The 23214-nt window shown below is 38.3% G+C and overlaps 2 protein-coding genes across 2 annotated transcripts; one reads left to right on the top strand and one right to left on the bottom strand.

The window, feature by feature from the left end:
- Nucleotides 1–5587: 5587 nt before the first annotated feature.
- Nucleotides 5588–6601, bottom strand: LOC105390656. Its single transcript, XM_011561994.3, has 2 exons — nt 6331–6601; nt 5588–6028 (listed from the first exon to the last, which is right to left on the bottom strand). Exons 1-2 carry the CDS (start codon nt 6523–6525, stop codon nt 5738–5740), a joined length of 486 nt encoding a protein of 161 aa, XP_011560296.3. The 5' UTR covers nt 6526–6601; the 3' UTR covers nt 5588–5737.
- Nucleotides 6602–13284: 6683 nt separating this feature from the next.
- LOC105390655 (peroxidasin) lies at nt 13285–22530 on the top strand. Its single transcript, XM_011561993.3, has 17 exons — nt 13285–13654; nt 14889–15081; nt 16138–16241; nt 16530–16683; nt 16899–17103; nt 17174–17360; nt 17448–17572; nt 17678–17812; nt 17929–18126; nt 18247–18544; nt 18633–18748; nt 20238–20449; nt 20638–20798; nt 20887–21018; nt 21120–21265; nt 21363–21823; nt 21908–22530. Exons 1-17 carry the CDS (start codon nt 13555–13557, stop codon nt 21984–21986), a joined length of 3006 nt encoding a protein of 1001 aa, XP_011560295.3. The 5' UTR covers nt 13285–13554; the 3' UTR covers nt 21987–22530.
- Nucleotides 22531–23214: the final 684 nt, after the last annotated feature.

The raw sequence follows: 23214 nt of genomic DNA, 5'->3' as shown, positions 1-23214 counted from the left end.
AACTTTTGTTTTGTTTCTTGTTGTTATTGAAAGAAATTGGGCGTGTAAACTTATGGCGTATATCGAAAGGAAATAACATGAATATTTTTATGAAAATCTCTCTACACCTACAGTGTATATAAAAACTTGAAGCAACTAAATTTTCGGAAATTTTAAGGTTTTTTAACAAAAAAAATATATTTGTTTTTTATTTAATTATGTACATGTACACATCCATGCAGTATCTACCGTACAACCGTATTTCTTTCTGAAATTGCACCTTTAATCCCAGAAACAAATTCACGCGTCCTGTATGTTCCAGCCAACGGCTGCATTCGTTTTTAAAAACTCATCAACGAGTCCCGAGCGAGCTCCGACGCACATTTAACAAACTACCCGCAGTTTTCAAATTCAGTCCACGAGCGCCGTCAGTTTGACCCCCCCTGAAATCTGAATGCAAACAAAAGCGTTGTGCAAACGAACCGGAGGCCGTATGAGGCTGTATCATTTTGCCACTATCACAATCGCTTAGGATAGTAAAATACTCTCTAAAATTGTGATTTGAAATTGATAATAAAGGACGATCATAACATAGAACGATAACATTTTACCCACAACTAATTGAGACTAGCCCCCATAGTGACAAAATATAGTCATGAAAAGAGCATTCTAACGACATACAACGTGTCGTTATTGGTGCACCAATAACATGGGTCTCATACATTTTTGGCCGGTATCCCTTGGATCAATTATGCTGTTTAGATAACACATTAGAAATACCTTTATAATAATAATAAATTATTAGTTAATAGCATTCGAAGTGTTTAAAATTCCCTATCTAACAATAAATAAAAGACAAATATCGTGTCACGTCAAAATACGCTAGAAAAATATTAAAATAACACAATAGGAAACCTGGATACTGCTCTTGTTTTATTTTTTCATTCTGTGAGCGAGTGATGTATGCGTGTTATTCGAAGGAGAGATATATTTTTCACCTCTTCGTTTTGTGCAAATATTTTCCGGATATTCTATTGTTTTCGTTTTCGCTTGCGCTTTTTTTGTAATCTAGTCTGACATGTTTTACAATGGAAGTGCACTGTGATTCGCTGGATTCACTCTTACAATCAATACACTAATTAATGCATGTAACATGTTATGTATTCCCAATTTCAATTCTCAAAGGGGCAATCAGACATTGATGTTACTTGTAGATATTATTGCCCTGGGCGGGACTCGAACCCGAGACCCCTAGCTACAATAGCACTGTACAATACCGTCAGAGGTTATTAAGCTATGTGTCGTCGTCGTGGAATTATATTTTTTACATTGCTGCTCCATCATTCGGCTTTTATGTCCACTACATACGACATAGCATGAAAATAATCATTACAGGGTGTCCAACAACAATGACGTTGGTTTTCTGAGTTAATTCAGAAACATAATTCATTCTGAGGGTTGCCGTGATGTAACGGATGCATTTCCTCCCTGTACAAGTGACAATTCCTTGTTCATAATGTGTTGTGGTTATGAAAAAATATAAGTCTTTGCTCTTTGTACCGTTCTAATATAAGTCTACCTATTACTACTTAACTTATCTTATCATACTTAACTTATCACATTAGCATTTGTACCGTTCTTCAAACACTTACGAACCAGTCACCAATGTGCTAGAGACCTTCAGGTATCGTTATGCCTTCATTGCAGAATAGTCCCAAATAAATACTACTCTGATAGTATGTAAATAATACTGTATGATAATTTCAAAAGCCAGCGAACACAATACAAACAAAATCCGAATTTAAATCCAATCAAACGCACCCCAAACAGCTGTACCGATACAAATATGGATATCGCAAAGCGGATTTTCCTGTTCCCAGTTAATGGAATCGACAAAGCGAAAGCTCTCAAGTGCGATCATTGAATTGGCTAATGATATTCAACCCGACGGAAAAACGTTTCTTTAATTCATACACGAGGTGCGTTACGTTTTCCAGCAACATACAGATGTAGGCAGGAGGGCGTTGCCATGGCGACCGAACGGGCCCATGTGAGCCCCAAACTTTAAATTGCATTATCCGAAGGTACCTTCTCCAAAAAAATATCTCCGGATTGTACACCGACCGGCATCAATCTTTCAGTAGCGGCAGAAAAATGGAGGTAGTTCACAAAAATATGTCCCGATATTGGCTCCTGGAAACCACTGCGGAAATAATTTAGAACCTTCCCATCGATCACTGTTTTTCGATAAAGTGCCTAAGGCTGTATTGTAACGACCAGCGTTTTCGCCACTTTTTCCCGCTTAATTTTGTATATCAATGTACCAAAACATCCATCGATGAGCAACAAGAGCCTTATTAATCCGTACAGAATGGAATTACGCGGAATCCGCTCTCGAGAGAAAATCCGATTTAACGAAGAAGCAGGAAGGGGCTGTGGAAATAGAAATATTTTCCTCTTGACGCGCGGAGGCGCTTGTTGTCGGCATAAACAGAACCATTACGATCAGAACTATGGCTCGTAGATCGTGCTAATGCGTTTTATGTAGCGACGTTGGCGGATAAAACAGGGAAAACCATCAAAGATAAAAAAGAATGCCGCGCTCTGAAGTTATAAACGAGCAGTAAACATACCCGTTTGTAAAAATTCAGACGCTATCTATGTGAGTACACCTCAGCTTAGAATAACATCATAACAAAACCCCTTATGAATAAGAAATTAAATCCAAAATATATTGACTCTACAGCGTATATCTCCAACCTCCATAACGCAAAATGGGAGGTCTGAAGCATAAAATTAAAACGTATTGCGACAGCTTCACAAAACCTTGTTATAGACAATTTCGTAAACGCTCAAAACTTTAGGGTAAATGTGCCAATTACTGGAGCCCGGATTATTTCTAGCCGGCCAACCGGGCCGGGTGTACATAGGGATATAACGTGAGGATAATTGGTGCGGGGTAGATCGATCGCCGGATATCCGGGTGTAGGCGGCGGTGGCGGCACTAATTGCCAGGGCTCTCCATTCCGGTGATGACGGACAGCTGGATTAACGGAGACTAAGGACGGTTGACGCCAAGTGTACGTGTGGGCTTCCAAGGATTAACATTCTGGAGTTTGATTAGTTTTCAGTTGGATAGGGGTGGAATGTTCTGAACCTTGTTTTGTGTTGTACCTACGCTGTAATATTAGTGTTGTATAGGTCATTAATTGGAAGGTCAATTTTAAAAAGCTCTTAATTTTAATTAACGTAGGTTAAAGGACTAAGTTTGCTAGTTTAGAGAGCCGCTAACTGGAAGCGTTTTACGGCCGTAAAGTTTCAGCATCACCTTTATGTGGCTGAACAATTGCGATAGTTACCAACCCCAGGCTAGTGCCATACGCTTCACATGCATATAAATAGAATGACCGTTGCAACGCACTCTATTCGCTTACAGCTCACAATCTAAACTCGGCGCGGTAATTTATGAATGTCCCTGCCAGATCGATTGTTGGATATCCGGGCGAGTGGCCTATTCCCACTAATTGCCTCATCTACCCTACTCCTGCTCACGACCAGTATGACAAACGATCTATTACAACCTTACGCAATCCGACTTTTTGCACCCAAAGACAGCTAGCCTCAGCATTCGCATCAATCTTCGGGGATTTATTGGAATGAAACTCAGGAGAGGCCTATGCAAAAAACTTACAAAGACTTTCCCAAACAATGGCGAACAGGAATCGGAGGATCAGGAAACACATTAAGGGAATTGAAATAAGGCGAACGAGAGAACCGTAGTATCATTCATGGAACACCAAGTGGCGTTCTTTTGTTTTGGTTATTTTGTCAACAAACTTGAGGCGTCGTATCGCCGCGCCGTGTGCCAAATGTGCGCGATATCCGAGATGACATAACACTTTTGTTACTCCATGCAGAGTGTAGAGTATTCCGGAGTTCGCCCGGTACATATATAACGAGAGTTAGACAAGCAAACAGCGATCTACTTTGAGAAGTTCTGTGAGTGCGCTGAACAAAGCTTTGCTGCTCGCATCGTCTAAGCGCATTCAAGACACCCGCCGTATGGAATACATTTTCAACAAGATATCTTACTCAAAAACTTGATGCTGCGTGCTGGGAATAGTGTTTTCACTGAATAATTCTGCTCTGAATACCTGAAAACATTCGTCTTTTATTTCGTTTAAACTTGAATAAATTTTAAGCTAGGTAAGTACTTTAAACGTAGATAACATGTATGGAAACTAGGAATAGCACAAATACCCTAATTTGCATTCAGATTAGCGTTTATTTATGTAGGCTGTACAATGCTTTAAATTCTGACTAATCCGCTGTAATGCCTTTGGAATTGGCTCCTACAATCGGTTCTCGCGTTACCTTCTCTTTTCCATTTGCACTGTATTGGAATTTCTCCATAGGAGCTAGTTACATAAAGTAATACCCTCTAATACAGATGCATATAAAAAAAAATACTCTTATATTATTATTTTGAAAGCTTCCACTGACTTGTTAATTTTATTCCTATTACACTAGAAGCTTCTTAGAAACAGCGTCTTTCTGACTTATAACAGTTAACAAAAGAGACTTTTGTATTGCTATGGTACAAGTGAAAAAGCTGTAAGTAAGTTCAAAGTATATTAATTAAGATTGCAATTCATCGAGTTTATTCATACGAAATCAAGTCACTGGTGTACAATTTTTGTTTAATAATAATGAAGTAGTATGTTGTAATGTTAATGAAAACGTATTTTTATTGAATAATAATTCCAGGAATAAGTCTCGGGTCTCGACAAAACTATTCACTATTAAAACTACTGGTGAGCTCTGCCTCACCACCTCTACACTCTTGTATTCGCTACGTCTCAGTCACAAGTCACGCGAGCACAAGTTTCGAACCTCTGTTAACGTTGTGTATGTGTATCGTCAACTGTCACTGTCAAAATGTAAGGCAAAGTTAGTTCCAAAAGTGACATTTCTTTTTTCCATATGTTAGGTGGATTTTCACCAAACGCTAAACGTATTTAGTAGCCTGTCATACGTCTGTCAGTTAGTACAAAATGTATTTAAAATTTGATTTAAATACGTTTAACGTTTGGTAAAAGTGGAAGGGTCACTTTTACCACACCGTGTAGATTCGAAAACACTATCGAATCCGGTGCTCGCTGCACCTCATCTCGTGTAGTTTTATCGAGAGTCTGTAGCTCGTTTTACTTGGACCAAACATTCAGTGATCCCATTTAGCCGGGAGCTTGGCGGTTCCTGGAGCTCCGCTAAAAGCATGATGTCGTCTACAATTTTGTTCCACTATCACATCTTACTCCGGCTGTCGCATCTGATTGATACAATTTGTGCTCTATGCCTTCGCATTTACATGATATGCGTCTTCGTTTTATGTTTACTGTAATGTGAAGATGGCTTTACAATTTACTTTAGGTTCTAAGCTCATTATTTTCGTTCATTGTCTCGCGTTTGCCAAGGTTGTGTCTGCTAACACTGTGAGATTCTTCAAGTTCCTAGTTCCAAGTTTAATTATATATTTTTTAAATACATAAGTATATTAGTTATTATACAAAGTATTATGTTATAAGAGGAAAGGAATTAAAGATCGATAGAAAACTACTTATTCATTATTATTCAGTAAAAAAATGGTACAAGATTAAGGTTTGCTCTATGTAGGACTTAGGTATATGATGAGATGTGAGGCCATACTTTTTCTCATGCAAGTTTGTTAACACTTTGATTTTTCTTGAAAAACCTCCTTCTAAATAACGCTTGTCGGTACTTCCTTCATAGTTTTGATATACTGGCTCTTGATTTCCAGCCTCCGCTTGTTGATATTCAGTCGTGGTTGCTGCGTGGTAGTCGGTTTCGGAGTAGTCGTGGTGGTGGTGGTAGTCAGGCGGTCTCGGTCGAGGGCATAGACCGCGATGTCGTAGTCAAGGCCCCACCCTCGCTCGCTGCGTAGTCGTAAGACGATGTGAGTGTAGCCGATGCCTCCTTTCAGGATTGTGACGGTGGCTTTAGACTGCAAATTGTCGTAGGCTACGAGGCCCTATAAAGAAAGATGGGAATTTTGAGTTAAAAAACATATTTTTTAAATATAGCTACGAACAGTAAGAGAATTGTGCAGTATTTCGAACACACAAACACCTGTAAATTATGGGATTGCCCACTTATGCGACAATTCTCTCAGTACAAGCTTGCTTGTGTTGGGGTCCACCAACCCGCACTGGGCCCGCGTGGTAGACTAGGCCAAAACCCTTCCTTCATTGGAAGGAGACCCGTGTGCCAGGAGACGTAATGGGTTGTGAATAAAAAAAGTTAAAGAACACACGTTGATATTTCGATACTCACAAGAATAACTCTTCCTTTATAATCATCGTACGACACTTTTTTAACTTTTCTAGCACATGACATTCCATGGAACTCAACTTTAGCTACCGTATGAAAAATTGCGGTCAAGTTCTTGAATTCACCAATAATCAGATGTTTGCAATGGAACATACACAAATTTGCCGCGAATATTACTGAGAATATATTAATTTTCATTTTTAACTAAGCTTTAGTAGTTGTTCTAAAGAATGGTTCTGTCCAAATGACTAAAGGCTATAATAATTCGGTATGAGTCGTAGCCAGTCGTCGGACGTAGATATCAAAATAAATTATGTTTATACCTTGTCATCCGCTATTTTAGAATGTGAACAGTTTTTACGTTTTTGCATTATTACTTATTGAAGTTTAAATTTCAACCATACCATAAGTAAGTTCGAAGAACAAAAATTAAGGTTGATAATGATTTACTCTTGGGAGAGGCCTATGTCCAGCAGTGGATGATTATTCGCTGATGGTGATTATGATGATTTACTATGCAAACAGCAACAGAGCGTCTTCATCAAAGCCATTGCCATGGCTATATAAATACCATTCCCCAGCTTTTAATTTACGAAATAAGACTCCGGGCAGCAGTTTCCGAGTTATTCCAAAAGGGTTCAATGCATTGTCCCAGACAATAGAGGCTCCGTACAAATCACCGTTCGAAGGTATTTTACTGTAGGGACGGGGAAAGGGTGGACACTAGTAGTGTTGCCGAAAATTCTACAGTTTTTCAATCGATTGTTCTACACCAAAAACCCGTAGATCTATTAGGATCATCGATAGTATCTATAAAATTAATATCGATAGTATTTCAATATTGAGGAGCAAATATCGATAGGGATTATCTATTTAATAATTTGCCAGCAATGATACTATCGAAAGTATTTGGTATTGCCGTATCATATATTGCACAATCGTTATTATCGATACCTACTTTAAAATTGCAGATGTTCGAATTAAGCCAGTTCTTTTTCCGTTTAGGAGTAATTTGGCGCTATGTCACTCGAACATTTTCATTGCTAGTGAGTGTATCTAGTTTTCTTCAACTATCGATAAACAATCGACATTAGCCTATTGAGGGCAACACTAGGGACAGGGACAGTGTTGGTCCGAGGACGTACCCCTTCCTGAATGTGCAGCAATCTACGGTTATTGCGTTTCAGGAGGGTGTTCGAAGAGCTTTTTTTTCATTTCTGTCAAGATTACGTAGTAGTACGTACGTAAGTATGTATGAACTCATGGTGTGAATAGGGAAAATACGTGATATTTATGGATGATCTACCTATACTTTAGGTAGCTTGGTTTTTAATGAAATAAGATATACATGTATACTACTCTAGATAACAAGCAGCGATTTAATATTGTCAATAACAAACACACATGTTAAAAAAATACATTATTTATAGTGATTTTACAATTGCTACAGTGAATTTCATCTTCCCTTTTCGGTAAAACATAACGAAAATATCCTGCCGGGAAGATTGTACTCTTTATTCTTGCCACCCCTTTGAAATCGATCACGATATTCGCAATTGTTACACGGTGCATTTATCAGGCTAGATAGGTATTTCTATATATACACTCACGGGCAATGAAAAAGTTCCACTCACAAAATGCCGACACCAAAGGACCCCAATTGTTTTAAACATTTAATTTAAAATCTGAAAAAAATATTATTGTTTTTAATTGGTAATATCCTGATGCTGATGCGTTGTTAAATGTACTTCAATGTTGCAGAAAGTGTCATTAAGCTAGCCTTTTCCGTTCAGGAGTAATTTTCAGTGGAACCTTTTCATTGCCCGTGAGTCTATAATGTTTTTTTTTTTATTTTTATTTTTAAATAAATAAATAAATATGTGGGGACATCTCACACACGGCCATCCGACCCCAAGCTAGGCAGAACCTGTGTTATGGGTGTCGGACAGCTGATATATCTACACAAATACATAGATAGATAGATACTAAATATAAATATGTCAACCTAGCCTATGAATACCTTAATAATAGTACCATGAACCATTCATTACTGCATTTTTTTTCTATCAACACATTTATCTGGACCTCGGGGCAGGTTCCCTAGGGCAGCATTTGTATAGCTTTCTTTTATTCCAAACAGTATTTTGCGTGAAACTCAGAACAATATCAGTTTGATAAAGCAGCATCGTTTTATTTAACGACTGTGCTCGCGGTAAAGGGTGAAACATATTTTGGAAGTTTCCCTCCTAATGTGCCCGTTTATATCACCTGATCCCGTGAAAGTTTCAGTAATCTCATGGGATTATAACACGGAACTGGGTAAAACTTGTAATTTTACCGCAAGAAGACGTGTTTAAATAAAATATGCACGGTGTAAAGGCATTAATTGTATATTAAAAACTTTTATAAAATATAATCTTACACTGCACCCAGCACCCATCCAGTCCGAAATCGATAAACTTTTTACCCCACAACATCGGCGCCGACATCGAAAAAATACACTAAACAAACATTGCCACTGCATGACCGTGACATTTAGAAGAAAAAAATCTGTTTGCACGAGATAAAAATGAAGGACGAACGCTATAAGGGTATCCTGGGGGCCCGACGGGTATCTCCCAAAGAATCAGAGTCGCAATGGAACACTACGGACTGAGGTGCCGCGAACGCCAGATAAGAACACCCCATACAACTTCTTAAAAGCTCTGCAATTTAAACTTTATCACGACGCGACAAGGGCGAAGTTACACATCATTGTTTGCGGAATCTTGGCTGTAATTTGTTAGTCATTGTACGCTGCTCGCGATAAACGCTGTAACTGAGTGCTCTGATAACAAACGTCTCTGATGGCGCGCGTTGCAGTTGCCAGGGAATAATCTGGAATATTCTTCGTTTACAATCCGAGTGATGGTGTAGCTCAAAATGAAAAACGGTAAAATGTCTCAGTTCCTTAGAAAATATGAGTTGAAATAATGTATTTTTATTTTTCATCATCAACAACACACATGTGTATAAATGAAAAAAAAATACATTAAATTAATTTAAAGTCACTTAAAAACATAACAATAAGTTCCGAAAATCTGCAAAGCCGGATGGATATCAACAAATTTCCCCAAAACAAATACAATTTCCACAAGACTTAGGTACAAACAAACGGTAGCAACACAAACATAGCCGGAGGGGCTTAGACTAATCCCTGTTTTTGTTAAGGGTGCAGCCGACAAATGGCACTGACACCCGTCTCACCCGTTGCAGTCGAAATTAATCGTGAAAAATATCTCTTAAGCAAGGACGTAGTGCGCTAAGTCGCAGGAGGGTTACTCCATACTGATGAAAAACGAATGCCTTGGCACGTTTAATACAAAGAGATAGAGTCGTGTCGTCTAGTCCACTTTAGCTAAGGCTGTTGGAAAAATTAAATGGATATACTAAAGTATGGATGTACTAGATATAAGTAAAATTGTACTAGATATAAGCAAAATGTTGAAAAGATGTTCGAGGAGTTTCTTTCGCCATTTCTTTCCTCCTTAATAACCGGGCCTTTGTGAAATGGTGGTAGAGTAATATTATGACTATTGACAAGTAACTGTAAAATTTTACTTCAAATAAACGGTATTTCAATTTAAATTTCGTCGCTCGCTCCGAATTTTCGTTTTCCGTCATATATATAATTATAGATTGACCCCCCGCACGTGCGCTGCCTGTTACACGTTGTCACAGTGTTCCACGTCAAGGATCAATTGCTGAAGTCGAGAAAATGTTGGCAGAGACAAACTTCCGCCGCTGCGCTTTGTTTCAATGGCGCGAGTGTAGAGTTTATACGGCTCATGCGAAAATACAACTGCTTTAACAATCAAAATGTTATTTAATTATTTATTTTACCTAAAAAATATTGTAATACCGGAAGATAGAAAAAAGAGTTGATTTTCTACTCGTGAACCCACAAGAAAAATCATTTCTGCTAAAACAATATCATCCAACCCATAGGTATTCTCTGGTAGGTATACGTTATAAAATAGCACCACAGCTCATACTGTAGTTTTTGTCATCAAGTCACTATTATTAATCACAAGTTCTCTCTATAAATTTTCTAAACACATCTTTCTTTGTTCCTACACTACTTTATTTCATTCCCGGCGCCAACAGAAAATGTTAATTACCAATTAATTCCTCAAAAATCTCTTAACAACTTCTATGAATAACATCACAGAAAGCGCCGCGGTGAAAAGCAGACCGCGGTCATAAACAAATAATTCAAATCAGCTCGTTAGTTGTAAAACAATGTCGCTCCCCATTGGTCAGATGATCAGAGAGTTTTCGCGGCCGGTATTAATTAGTTTGTCTCGATTCGTATGCGTGTTGAATTAATGGCCTGGCAGTGTCCGTCTGTCCGCCTGCACTGTCTGTGTTTATTTATGGTCAGTCAATTGATTGAATTAGTAGCCCCAGAGGCAGTTCGATCGCATCAAGCCTGTTTTATAGCGGGGCAAGTGTACAGAGACTGGACGCACTCCATTTTGCCGCTCTTGTGTCGCGAGGGAAATTCTTGCGGGTAATTTAGCTTGTTATTAAAACTTAATGTATTATTAGGTACCTATTGGTGTGAATTCCTCTGTGCAGTAATTTTAGTTATTTTTTCTGTCTAAATCAAGATAAAACATAAAAAAAAAATACTCAGGTTTAGAATTTGTTTGAAGGAATTTGTATCTGTTTGGAATAAACGCGTATTCCATACAAAATAAATGATACGTTCATAAAAAAATGGGTTGAAGATTCTGAACCATGTGACTTTATAGAGATGAACCATCTACTATCGTAAGCCACTCCGCCATTTCTGCCCTATTCGTATCGATCTCTCGGACTTAACGATTACTTATCCAACCTATCTCTCTTTCCGGTTTTCATTTTTTCCCTACAAGGGTTTGGCACGTGGGCTTGCCTTAAGTATCTTCTCCCAACCTTTGTTTATTTGTTGTCAGCTCTTTGTCTTTGTTATAAGGATTGCTATTGAATGTGCAGGGGTCTGTTTTGTTTGTTCTATCTGTATCATCGTGTGCTTCACCTGATGCAAGAAGCTGAGTCCAGCTCGTACGTGACCTGCATGCAGCCGGCTATTGAGGAAATGAATCATGAATACTATCCGAGCATCGGAAGTACTTGTAGTAAATTACTATTTGTGTCAGATTTATCGTTTTTACTTTAACCAATGTTGTGTTTTAGTGTTACTGCTGTTGCTTCTTCTTATTTGCTTCCAAGATTAATGTCCCAGCATTGGCGGTCTTTATAGAGTTACGGACTTAGGGCCACTTGCAGAAACATATTAAATCTAGATTCTGTGTTAAATCTCGATTTTGTGTCAAATTTTATATGGACTGACGTTTCTCAAATCGAGATTTGACACTAAATCTAGATTTAATATGTTGGTGCAAGTGGCACCTAGTCATTTAAAACTTGCATGATTACAGGTATTTCTATGCACAGGTTGCAGGTAGCTTCATATTATGCTAATGCGAATATGCACCATCCAACTATTTCCCGGAAGACAGGCTTATCAATTATTCTGTTGCGAGCTTGCGCCAGTGTGCCTACTTATTATTATTATTATTATTTATTTAATTACAAAAGTTTACAATATATTTTTCGCTTAACCTAGTGATTTGATACTTAACTAATACTAAGCGACTAGAGTGACAATGAATGAAGTAGTGAATACAATTACTACAGCTTTATTTCCCACAAAATTTCGTAAGCATAATTTATGACAATTCGTAGTCAATTAAAGAATAAAAACCATAATATCCTCTTCACATCGAATTACCGAAAGCCAATCAAATCAATTTCCTTCCTTCACCCAGACACATGGCACCTATTCACATGGATGAAGGTCCCTATGAATATTTTAATACGCTTAGAGTTAATGAAGGAAGCTGCCTTTGTGCCTGCTAGGTTGATTACTGGAGGCTGACGGGCCCACAAGCCCGTTACGTAGCCGACGTGCTCGGCATACGGAGGTCCCGGCACCTAGTTGACACCACAGACTTGACGTGTGCAGAATATTTTGGGCATTTTGGGCGAACGTTGTTGTTGATGCTGGAAGAGTCAATTGGAGTAAAAGGGTTGCGGTTATTGATTTTGACGGGTTAAATTATTTAGGTGAAGCTTGTTTGGTTGAGTTGGGTCGAGGTTGCTGAAAATATTTAATATTTTATATGTTATGAAATTATTGAATAAATATACTACAAATATGAATTTGATGAATATGAATGAAAATAGATTCACATAAAATAGTATTGTCGTTTATCATAAATTATTATCTAAGTAGTTTTTTTTTTAAGATACGTACATTATAATAATATTATCTGATTTTGCATATGCTCATATATCATTTGAGCTTCTTACTCGATAAGCGGCTGCAATATATTGCCAGTTAACCAGTTATTTAAAAAACATATCAAAATACCCCACTTCTTTGTTACCTATAACTCCTCAGTGAAATATTACAGAATTACTCATCTTTTTAATCACTTAATTGTAATATAAGTTGTCGATGAGTCACCAAAACCAGACATGCGTATAAAATTGTACAGAAAGCGTTGATAGTATTGTAGCAAAGATATTAATAGCCGTGATTAATTATTATGTCACTAATAGGGTCCTGCCGGAAGGAAATAGCTCTGGGCGGTCAAATTAAGAGACAGGAAAAGAAGGCTTTTCCGACGAAAGAAGAGAGCAAGATGGATATTTTTTTCCTAGGTAACTAAGTCATTGGATACTTATTGCGATATATAAGTTAAAACTGCTGCTGTAAACGTAACCTGACTCACACTAGTTGTTGTTGAACTTACCTGACGCGCATCAAATGCCTCCACCATAAGTGACTAATTTATGCACCCAGTCTAGAACCGTTAAGACTGTTTAAATAACAAAGCTCTACCTGTCCGTTTATTTCGCGAAAAGCTCGTCAGCGCGCGTGCGCCAAACAGACTCGATGGGAGGGGGGCAGTGAGACCAAGGTGCTCGAGCGAGGAACCCGTGTCGCCGCCCGTCGCATATACATCGCGATGTCCGCAAAACTGTTGACAAAATAAAACAAATCCGTGAAAAAACAGACGACAAATATGGAGAAAATGATTACCAAAGTGATGGTAAAGTAAAAGAGAAAGTACCAGTGGATTACGATGGTGCAGTGGTGTAAAGTGCTAAGTGACGGTAATCAGTAGTGTCAGTATGGTCACCGGTGTAATTAAAAGAGATAATCAACATGCAACGAACCAGTTCGCGAGACTGCTACTGTGCTTTTTGCTCGCATTTCCAAGTGGAGTTAAAGGTGAGAAAGTTTTTTGGTATTCTTTTTGCGACATCGCAACTTTTTTATTACTTTTTTTACTGTGCTTTATTTCGACGACTGGAGAAGGCAATGAACTGTAATTAAATGGTGTAGCTTTTTTATCAGGACTGTGATCGTCGTTCAGTGTTTTGTTTTTCGACGTTGGATGTTTGCTTGTTTTATTGAATAACCGGTGTTATCTCGTTCTCTGCATTGACTTACAAGTAGCATTAGCACTGATGAAGCAATTAATTTTAAAACAGAACAGTACTATATTTTTTATCAGTGAGACTAGTCCAGTTTTCTAATTTTAGTCACTGACAAGGAGAAGATTAGTACTTATAGCTGATTGTAATGTTAACTGTTTTTTATGATTGTTTATTCGACTTGATGGCAGTAAAGAGTGCATTCGTCCTAAATTAACAGTGTGATGGATGCATCCGTCGTCGGTGTAGGTTTGATGCTTGTTAAGCATACGTATCCGGGTTTAATGCTTGACACTATACCAATTTAGACTGATCTGCCCGGTTGTGTTTCTATTTTGTTAACGTAACATATTAGACCTTCCTACAATATTATATTAATATCCTCTATGTTAAGCTCGTTTTCTAAGAGTATGCATAAGTAGCATACTAACTTAATCCTATTTAGGAAGTAACTACATATAATTATTGAAGCAATGCTTTTTTTAAAATATTGTCTATTTAAAAACCTATGTAGCACTGCTTATGTACTGTACTGTATCCCGGACTACACTGTACTGTATTTTGGTTATTAACCAAGCAACCTTCACTTGATATCATCATCAGCCCGTAAGACCCGTAGTCGTCCACTGGATATATGTAGACTATTCCCAAATAATTTTTCCTCTCCTTTGGGCAGTTAAACGAGGCCTACGTAAACAATCATACCTATTGCCGAATTTTTAACAAATAATTTAAGCTTTTGACAGCATTAATATTAGAATTTGTGCTCTCTGAACTACACCACATTTATTCCCATCTATGTATCTCTATCAATATATCAGCGGTCCGATAACCATATTACTCTGCCTAGTTTGGGGTCGGAGGGCCATGTGTGAGATGTCCCCACATACTATCTGATTGTCTGAAGGAAATCGCTTTAAGCAATATTACCATCATTTTTGCATATGTGTTAGATTAATTTTTTGTTAGTTTGCAAATGTTTTTTGTGTACAAATTAAGAATATCTTATCATTATTCCTCCCATGCAGCCCAGAGCCGCGCCCCCCGCATCAAGGAGCACCCAGCAGACACCGTCGTGGGGCGCAGCGAGCCGGCGACCCTGCGCTGCGTGGCCGAGGGGAAGCCCAAGCCCTCCATACTGTGGTACAAAGATGGCGCCCCGCTCGCTCCGAGTGACCACCCGCATCGGGTGCTGCTGGAGGATGGGCTGCTGTTCCTTAGGTGAGGGTAGAATAGAATAATAGAATATGATTTATTCAACGTAAACATGTACAATTATTTGTTGATTGTCAAGATTATGAGTCTACCAGCATTTCACAAAGGCCCAGTTACTGGGGAGAAGAAATGGCGAAATCTCTTCGTAAGATTGGTAAAAAAAACATTTGATGTATTAAATATATGTAAATAGATGTTATTTTAAGGTAAGTAGATTAATATTGAAAAAGAAAGAAAAAAACAAGAATACCTGTGACTCATCAGTTACAATAAGTAATCAATACTTACTTCAACATACATACTTCTGGGGTGGTCTAAACAAAACTGTTTTAAAACGGTGAAGGTAACCGTTTCAATATTTGATCAAGTTAAAAAAAAGATTTACATATTCAGACAGCGGCAGCAGTATAATTTGGCTTTGTTTGTATTGAGTTTTTTTGTTACGAAAGGACATCACTGAATGAAAAATTATGTGCGATGGGAAACCATTTAGCTGTCCAGAAAAACAATGCAATGTATTTTATTCTTTTGTGTTTTTTTTTTCAATCACTTCCCAAAAACAATGGGTTGTTATCGGATTAACAAATTGATATTTGTTGTTGTGTAAACTAAAAAACAGATATTTTATTATTAAATTCTGTACTTGTCGAGTCGTATTTGGGCGATTGTATTTATTGTAACAAGTTTTTTGTAAGTACTAAACTACGTAAGAAGATGATTTCAATAAAAATTAAATTGGAATGTCTAAAGTCTCTGCACATACTATTTCAGTAATGAGAGTACCTACTCACAACATCATACTAAATCCGCCTCCACATACACACACACGACACATCCCGTATACTTACTGAAAACAAAACCGCAACGACGACGCCAGTAATTTACTAACATTCCTCCGACAGAGGTCGCCTTGCCACTAAACCTTTGCCACTGCCAATGTAACTTTAACCCTACATTTACGGACTGCATTAGGGAATTTAACTCGCAGAAATCGGATACCGCAGCTATATCCGACACGTAGTACCGTATAGGCACAGAGATGTATAGGTTTTCTATTTTTAGGGTGGTGCGAGGCAAGAAGGACAGCGACGAGGGGGTGTATTGGTGTGTCGCACGAAACCCAGTCGGGGAAGCCGTTAGTAAAAACGCTTCTTTGACGATTGCAGGTACTTACTTTTTTCAACCATTAAAAAGTCATATATGTAAGAGTTAGCATATAACAAATGCTTGGATCGGTTTGCATGCGGATTTTTTCATACCATAAGCGAAGTTATCTATGTATGTACTAGCTCTCTGTTAGCTTTGCTTTATCAAATCGGCGTAGATGTTGCAAAGTTACGATCTCATTTGTTACTGTCAGAGTTTTTTACCTCCGTCAAGTCAGATTATTTAAGCAAGGCTTTGTCTTCAAACAATGGACCTTAATTTTCATTATACGTACTTCTTTGATTTAGTTCTCCGTGAAGAATTCAGAGGAGAGCCCAGGGACGTGAAGGTAGCTAGTGGAGAAGAAGCTTTGTTGGAGTGTTCACCGCCCAGAGGCGTCCCTGAACCTTCAGTACATTGGACCAAAGATGGACATTCCTTAGACATAGAAGTTAATGGAAGGTATACCTTTACATTCATTGATAGATACCTCTTTATACGACAAAGGTGTAATTCTACCACTCTTCTTGGCTATTTGTATTTGAATGTTTGCCGATACTGCCATGTTCGTTTAGTTGAATTTCAAATACAGCAAACATCCAATAACAAACACGAACAGCCATGTGAGGTGCCAGTATAAGGGTTTAATCCTTCAAAGGTGTACATTTCTGTTTCAGAATTTCTCTGTTAGACGGTGGTAGATTAAAAATCCTGGAGAGTCTGCCGTCAGACAGCGGCGTGTACCGATGTGTGGCGTCGAACGTGGCGGGCGAGAGGCAATCCCGACCGGCTACGCTCCTAGTATTACGCAGACCGCATTTTCTCGTGAAACCCAATAACATCACTGCACTTCTGGGACAAAACATCGAGTTTCATTGCCAAGTACGTTGCGTTTTACGACCTCATGTATATTGCATTAGTATCTGGTTTCAGTGCCTTCGTTTGTTTCAAGGTGTCTCCTGACTCGGACGTTTCGGTGACCTGGGCCAGGGAAAAGGGGACTTTATCGTCGCATGCTATTATAAGGCGAGGATCGTTGAGGATCGATCGGGTCGCTGCGTCTGATGCGGGAACTTATGTGTGCCGAGCTGAAAGTCAAGCTGGGAGTAGCGCTGCTAGCGCCACTCTCACAGTCAACTGTAAGAACATACTTAAAAGTAAATAAAATAATTTAATTTATAAAATGGTAGTCAATAAGTTATTCATTAATTATGTTTTTCTTGCAGCACTACCTCATTTTACGAAAGTTCCTTCAGACCAAACTGCGTGGGAAGGAGAAGAGGTATCGTTTCCTTGTGAAGCCACAGGGACGCCCAAACCTATAGTGTTTTGGACGATGGAAGGTTCTCAAGTAAGCAGGTTTTACTACCATGTATTAACTGATATTCTACTATAGTAACAGTGAAAATATTCAATTGTTTTTATTACATTTATTAATTTTGTTTCTTTTTGCCAGGAGCTCATATTCCCTAAATCAAACCATGGATCCGGGACGTTGTACTTAGATCGAGTATCTACTCACCACGCCGGGAAATTGACTTGTGTGGCCGTGAGTGCAGCGGGTAGCGCAATGCATACTGCGTCTTTACAGGTATACAATATACCTACTACTATTTTTTTAATTTACGTTGATATAATATAAGTAATAAACATTAATCAATCATTCAAATTAAGTTCCATTTTAACTTCCCGTGCATATCTTTGTAGGTATTAAAAAGAGAGGCTAACGGTTTCAACGCTGACACGGAAACATCATCTTCACACCCAGAGCTGGGGAAAGCTCAGAGTCATCCTCCAATGACGCAGTACGAACTAGTGCAAGCTCGTCGATACTTGCAACAAGATGTGCTAGCTCTAAGAAGAGTCGAGGGAATTTCGTCCACGGCATTGAAAGTTGTCTGGGATGTAAGTGATTAAAATGTTAATAAAACAAGGTTACAAAATTGTACTGAATCATAACTTTACTGGAACATAAACCAATTATGATTATTTAATGCTCTATTAAATTCATGATTGCTATTTCAGGTTGTTACAGATTACAATGAGTATTTGGAAGGAGTAAAAATCTGGTTCAATGGTACATCCCTAAACAGACACAATTTAGAAGATACTGCTCAATATTCGAATACTTCAATAGATAGTTTAGTGGAATTCTCCAAACATGGCAACTTTTCAATGACGACGGTTCACAACAGTGGATCGTCGAGTCATGTCCTAACAGGGTTAATGCCGTTTGCTCAATACGATGTGTTCTTGATGCCATTTTATAAACTTTTACTTGGAAAACCTTCAAATTTGAAGAACGGCTTTACAGATGACGATGGTAAGACTTACATGTTACTTACGCTTTTTACCTACATCATTTGAAAACAATTTATTCTGTGACACTAAAAAATACAATAACATTTCAGTTCCCCAATTAGCTCCTCAAAGTGTGTCAGCTGGTGTTATTAATGCCACATCAGCTTGGATCCGATGGGATCCACCTCCAGTATACTCCTGGCACGGAGAACTCACAGGTTACCTGGTAAGCAAAGACCTTCTTCCAAATCAACAGTCGATATTTCCGCGATTAAGTGACGTATCGTTCTATTGACGGGACAATTCATTATAGTGCCACAAACTTATCTGTTCTGGTGACAGTTCAAGTAAATGTCTAAAGCCCCATCCATACGCTTGCTGTTTGTCACAAACACGGCAAACAGCAAACAAAGTCACAAACACCAACCACAATCACCGAACACAAACAGCCATCCACATGCTCGGTGAACGCTCATAACATTCCGAACCGGCAAACACGGCGGACGACGAGCTATTACTTTCGGGTTGACATATTTTTATTATACAGGGTGTTGCAAAATTGGTATACTAAGCCGAAACCTACATGTGCAGCATGGTATATCTAAGCCCGAAACTAAAATCAGAATTTGGAAATTCGCAAAAAAATATTTCATTTTCCATAGTAAAAAGTCACGTCACACGTGCCCAACAAAGTTTCTATGGAAAATGTTTTTTTTTCGCGATTTTTTAAATTCTGATTTCAGTTTCGGGCTTAGATATAACATGCTGCACATGTAGGTTTCGGCTTAGTATACCCTTTTTGCAACACCCTGTATAAATTAAAGCAAGAGAAAGAAAAAAGGAAAATAAGAAGAAAGCAAAGACGATGATGGGATAATAATAATAATAAAAAAAAAAAAACTGACTTCTTCTTTTTAATTATTATTTTATAGGTATTATAGTTTTTGGTTTATTTGCAATAATTTTTAATCAAAAGTAAGATGCAAATGATACCAAAAAGTCCTACTAATCAATACGAATCATTCAAGCCTAAACACGAGGTAGTTGCTATATACCGTTGAGGAGTTCCCTTGACTGCCTTCCGTTTCCATCATCAGATCAGCTCAAGGTCACCATCATATTTTTTTGTTACAAGAACTATATTTATGTTTTTAATTTCATTAGAATCGGTTAATATGTGTCCAAAATGGAAATTCATACCCTGTTTTTACCCCTTTACCCACCCTTAGGGGTGAGATAGTAGTAGCAAGTTGATACGTCCGCCTCCCGCAATGCTAGCGCGCATACTGACCGCTGCCAGACGTGTGGATACGTAGCGAACTGTTTGCCGAACATCCTTTGATCTGGCAAGAAAAACCGACACCGATGCCGAACACTGGCGAACACAAACACAAACAGGCAAACAACGACAAACACCCATCCACACGTCAGTGTTTGCTGTTTGCTGTTTGCTGTTTGCCATTGTTCGCCGAGCGTGTGGATGGGGTATTAAAGATTTTAAGTTTGCCCGTAGTGGTAATTTGCCATTGGGGTTTTAATAAACCCATCTAGTCTATATCAATACATAATTCATTAGTAAGTAATGAGATATGGATCAATTTAGTTCGCTCTCACCGGAACAGATAAGTTTGTGGCACTATATTTATGAACCGTTCAGAATCTGTCAATTTAGAATCTGAGTTCAAAAAAGATACTTTAATTGTGCCTGTTTGCAGATAGAGATCCGCGTCGGCAGCGGCACCGGCGGCCGGGTGGTCGGCCAGATGTCCCTGGGCCCCCGCACGAGGGCCGCCGCAGCCAGCAGCCTCAGGGTCGGGGGTCGCTACAGCGCCCGCGCCGCCGCCGTCACCAAGCGGGGCCACGGGCCGTTCAGCCAACCTGTGCAGATCCACATGGTTCCTACGCATACGCAGAGGCATTATGTTCAGTGAGTATCTAGACTTTCGAATAGCTCTAGGGTTTTTTTCTACGTTATTCTTTAGGTCCGCTTACATAAGGAACCTTTTTCTTGGGTATAATCGTTCCCATATCTCTATGTTACACATCTGCTAAATTTATCGTAGTCAATTAAAAAAACAAATGTATTCATTCTGATTGTCTCATACTTTTTTTCAGAACTGAACCAGCAAGAGAAAAGCCAATGTACTCAATGTTCCAAGAAACTTGGCTTTTAGCCTTAAGTTTTGTATTATTAGGATTAGTTGTAGTCGGCACAGGAGCTATCATATATGTGAAGAGGAAACACTCAAAGCAACGAAAGAGCCAAAGTGCTAATAGTAAGTTCAACATGATCATTCACTTGAATTAATCAATAAACATTTCTTATATTGTATTGTCAATTGTTACAACTTTCTTTTATTACAGATACAGCGATAGTAAATGCACAACAATGTCTCTTGGGGAAAGAAGCAGTGTGGCTCAGAGAAAGACCTATGTTTGATGGAAACAACGAACCCAGAATAGAAATTCTAAACTGCCATCAAAATCTATTACGAGGTGAGTTAGTTTAGTCAGGAATTATGTACTTACTTAAATGTAACTTCAAGTATACTCCTACTAATTATAGGTTTTGGTTTTCATCGTTGTTATTATTACAGGTGGACATTCTGTAGGTACAATGGCAATGGAAGCTGAATACAGTCTTCCACAACATTCTAATGTAATGAATCTTATGTCGGCCGATGACAGGGCTGCGACTGAGCCCTACGCTACTTGCGCTATTTATACTGAACTTAACTATCAGGTACGGAAGTTATAAACTTAACTACTTTTGATTCACAAAACCTACATAAGTGTGTACATGTATTGTTTTTTTAAATACTTAAACTTTTTTTATCTAGGGTCATCATACTGACGCAGAAGATTCATGTATGAAATGCGCAATAAGTCCAGGGTCAGAGTACAATAGTATGGTTCGATCGTACGGCGATAGCAATCAATATTCCAACGAGGAATGCTCGACATGCTGTAGAAGCAGTAATTCGACTCTAACTAAAGATTACAGTGACATGACAAAATGTGGGAACGAAATGGATGATATGAACGCACAAGATACTTCAATGGAAGAATGTCCGTCTTGCAAAACCAATAATTCCAGATCTTCTAGTCAACATGATGGCAACAAGGAGTGGGCTATAGCTGAAGTGGATTACGATTATCCGCAATGGCATTGGTTAGCAAAAGAAAATAGTTTCAGAAATGCCATGAGTACACAAGACACCAGACATCCCAGCGCCGGGAGGTCCGACCAGAGTCGAAGAATGAACCTGCACGATATCTTGCCGCCTCCGCCGTACGAACAGTAAGTATACAAGTTTACTTTGCAGTTTATTTGTAAGTCTTTAAAGTTGTTTACAGATACTTATTCGGGTAAATATCTTTGCAGTGAGCAGGAGTATCCAGACATGCACATGTACACAAACCATTCCAGCGCCTCGGGCTGCTCCGGGACCTATCGAAGTTAATACAACTTTGCATTTCAAAGTTATCCTAGGGCACTGCAACAGCAAATATCACTAGAACGTAATACAAGCAATACTAGGTTATAGGATTTGTAAATATGTACAGTAATTTAGTACATAATAAACGATTTACATTTAGTGATGATATCTAGCTCCTGTGGTCGTGTTCATTATAGACTGCCAAGTAATTTCACTTGAATTTGTTTATCTTTCTCTAGTGACTGTGATATAGTATAGTTTTTGTATTCTGTATTTATTTTGTAAATATTTTAACTGTTTGATATCTTTATACAATTTTATCATTAACTTGAACTATTTATTGTGTGTAGTGAATTATGTAGCTTGAAAATATTAACAGTTGATTTTGATTATTTACAATCACAGTTGTATTTTATACATAATAATTCCAAAACTCAGTCAGTATAAAAGTACAGCATGATTTTATACCAAACATTGTTTCATTTAACTTTTAAGTTAATTCCCTAAGTTTTACAGTGCTCTGCGAATAAATAAACAACTGTTGGAAACAGGTGTACTAAATCTCCAAGGAGTTTTTTATAGTACAAGTCTGGGAAGAAAAAAGTAATTGCCTAATACCTTCACGCTATTTCCTTGCAATTAAACACTTTAAGGTGCACTAAACTCAATAAGTGTTTATAAATCTGTAGGAATGGATCGTTACTTTGGCACTTCGACAAAGTCATGATATATTTTCTGAGAATCTTTACTTTTGCTCATCGGAACAATAAATGTGCTTGTAGCGCGTCCGAAAAAGTTATAACTACCTCCGGTCTAGACTATGGAATCGCTTTCTTCAACATTAGTTTTATTGAATTAAATCTAGCATGCCACAATCGGAAGTTCCATAACAATCACAACCTTAATCAGCTTTTCTCATAAATAACTAACAGGACTTGCAAGCCTTACTATTAAACGCGGCGCTTTGTCACTCTTATCAGGAGGTTGTAGGGGTTAATATCGTTTGCATTCACGTTAGGTTCAATATCTTGCAAGGGGTTTACGGTGGCGTTTCGGCAGGCTGGCGCTGAAGGGAGTTGCCATGGCAACGGGCGCGAGTAGAACCCCTAGATATTAATACTGGTAATAATTAAACTTGATTGCATTTCACACCAGGTGTTGGGTGATGCTGCTCTTATGTCAGAGAACTTGAAACTGAAACTTAGGGTGGAATAAGGATAGGTATAATAGCTTTAATTGAGAGATTGGCACA

The sequence above is a fragment of the Plutella xylostella genome, chromosome 6, assembly GCF_932276165.1.
Source record: "Plutella xylostella chromosome 6, ilPluXylo3.1, whole genome shotgun sequence".
Taxonomy (NCBI): domain Eukaryota; kingdom Metazoa; phylum Arthropoda; class Insecta; order Lepidoptera; family Plutellidae; genus Plutella; species Plutella xylostella.
Note: the sequence above shows the minus strand (reverse complement) of the source record. Positions and strands in the feature narration are given on the sequence as shown.

Excerpts from the sequence above, each read along its gene's own strand:
- LOC105390656 (XM_011561994.3), bottom strand. The coding sequence starts at position 6,525 with ATGAAAATTAATATATTCTCAGTAATATTCGCGGCAAATTTGTGTATG. Across the intron at positions 6,029-6,330 it reads ATAAAGGAAGAGTTATTCTT|GGCCTCGTAGCCTACGACAA; the intron begins GTGAGTATCGAA and ends CTTTCTTTATAG.
- LOC105390655 (XM_011561993.3), top strand. The coding sequence starts at position 13,555 with ATGGTCACCGGTGTAATTAAAAGAGATAATCAACATGCAACGAACCAG. Across the intron at positions 18,127-18,246 it reads CATTGAAAGTTGTCTGGGAT|GTTGTTACAGATTACAATGA; the intron begins GTAAGTGATTAA and ends TTGCTATTTCAG. Across the intron at positions 20,450-20,637 it reads ACGCAGAGGCATTATGTTCA|AACTGAACCAGCAAGAGAAA; the intron begins GTGAGTATCTAG and ends ACTTTTTTTCAG.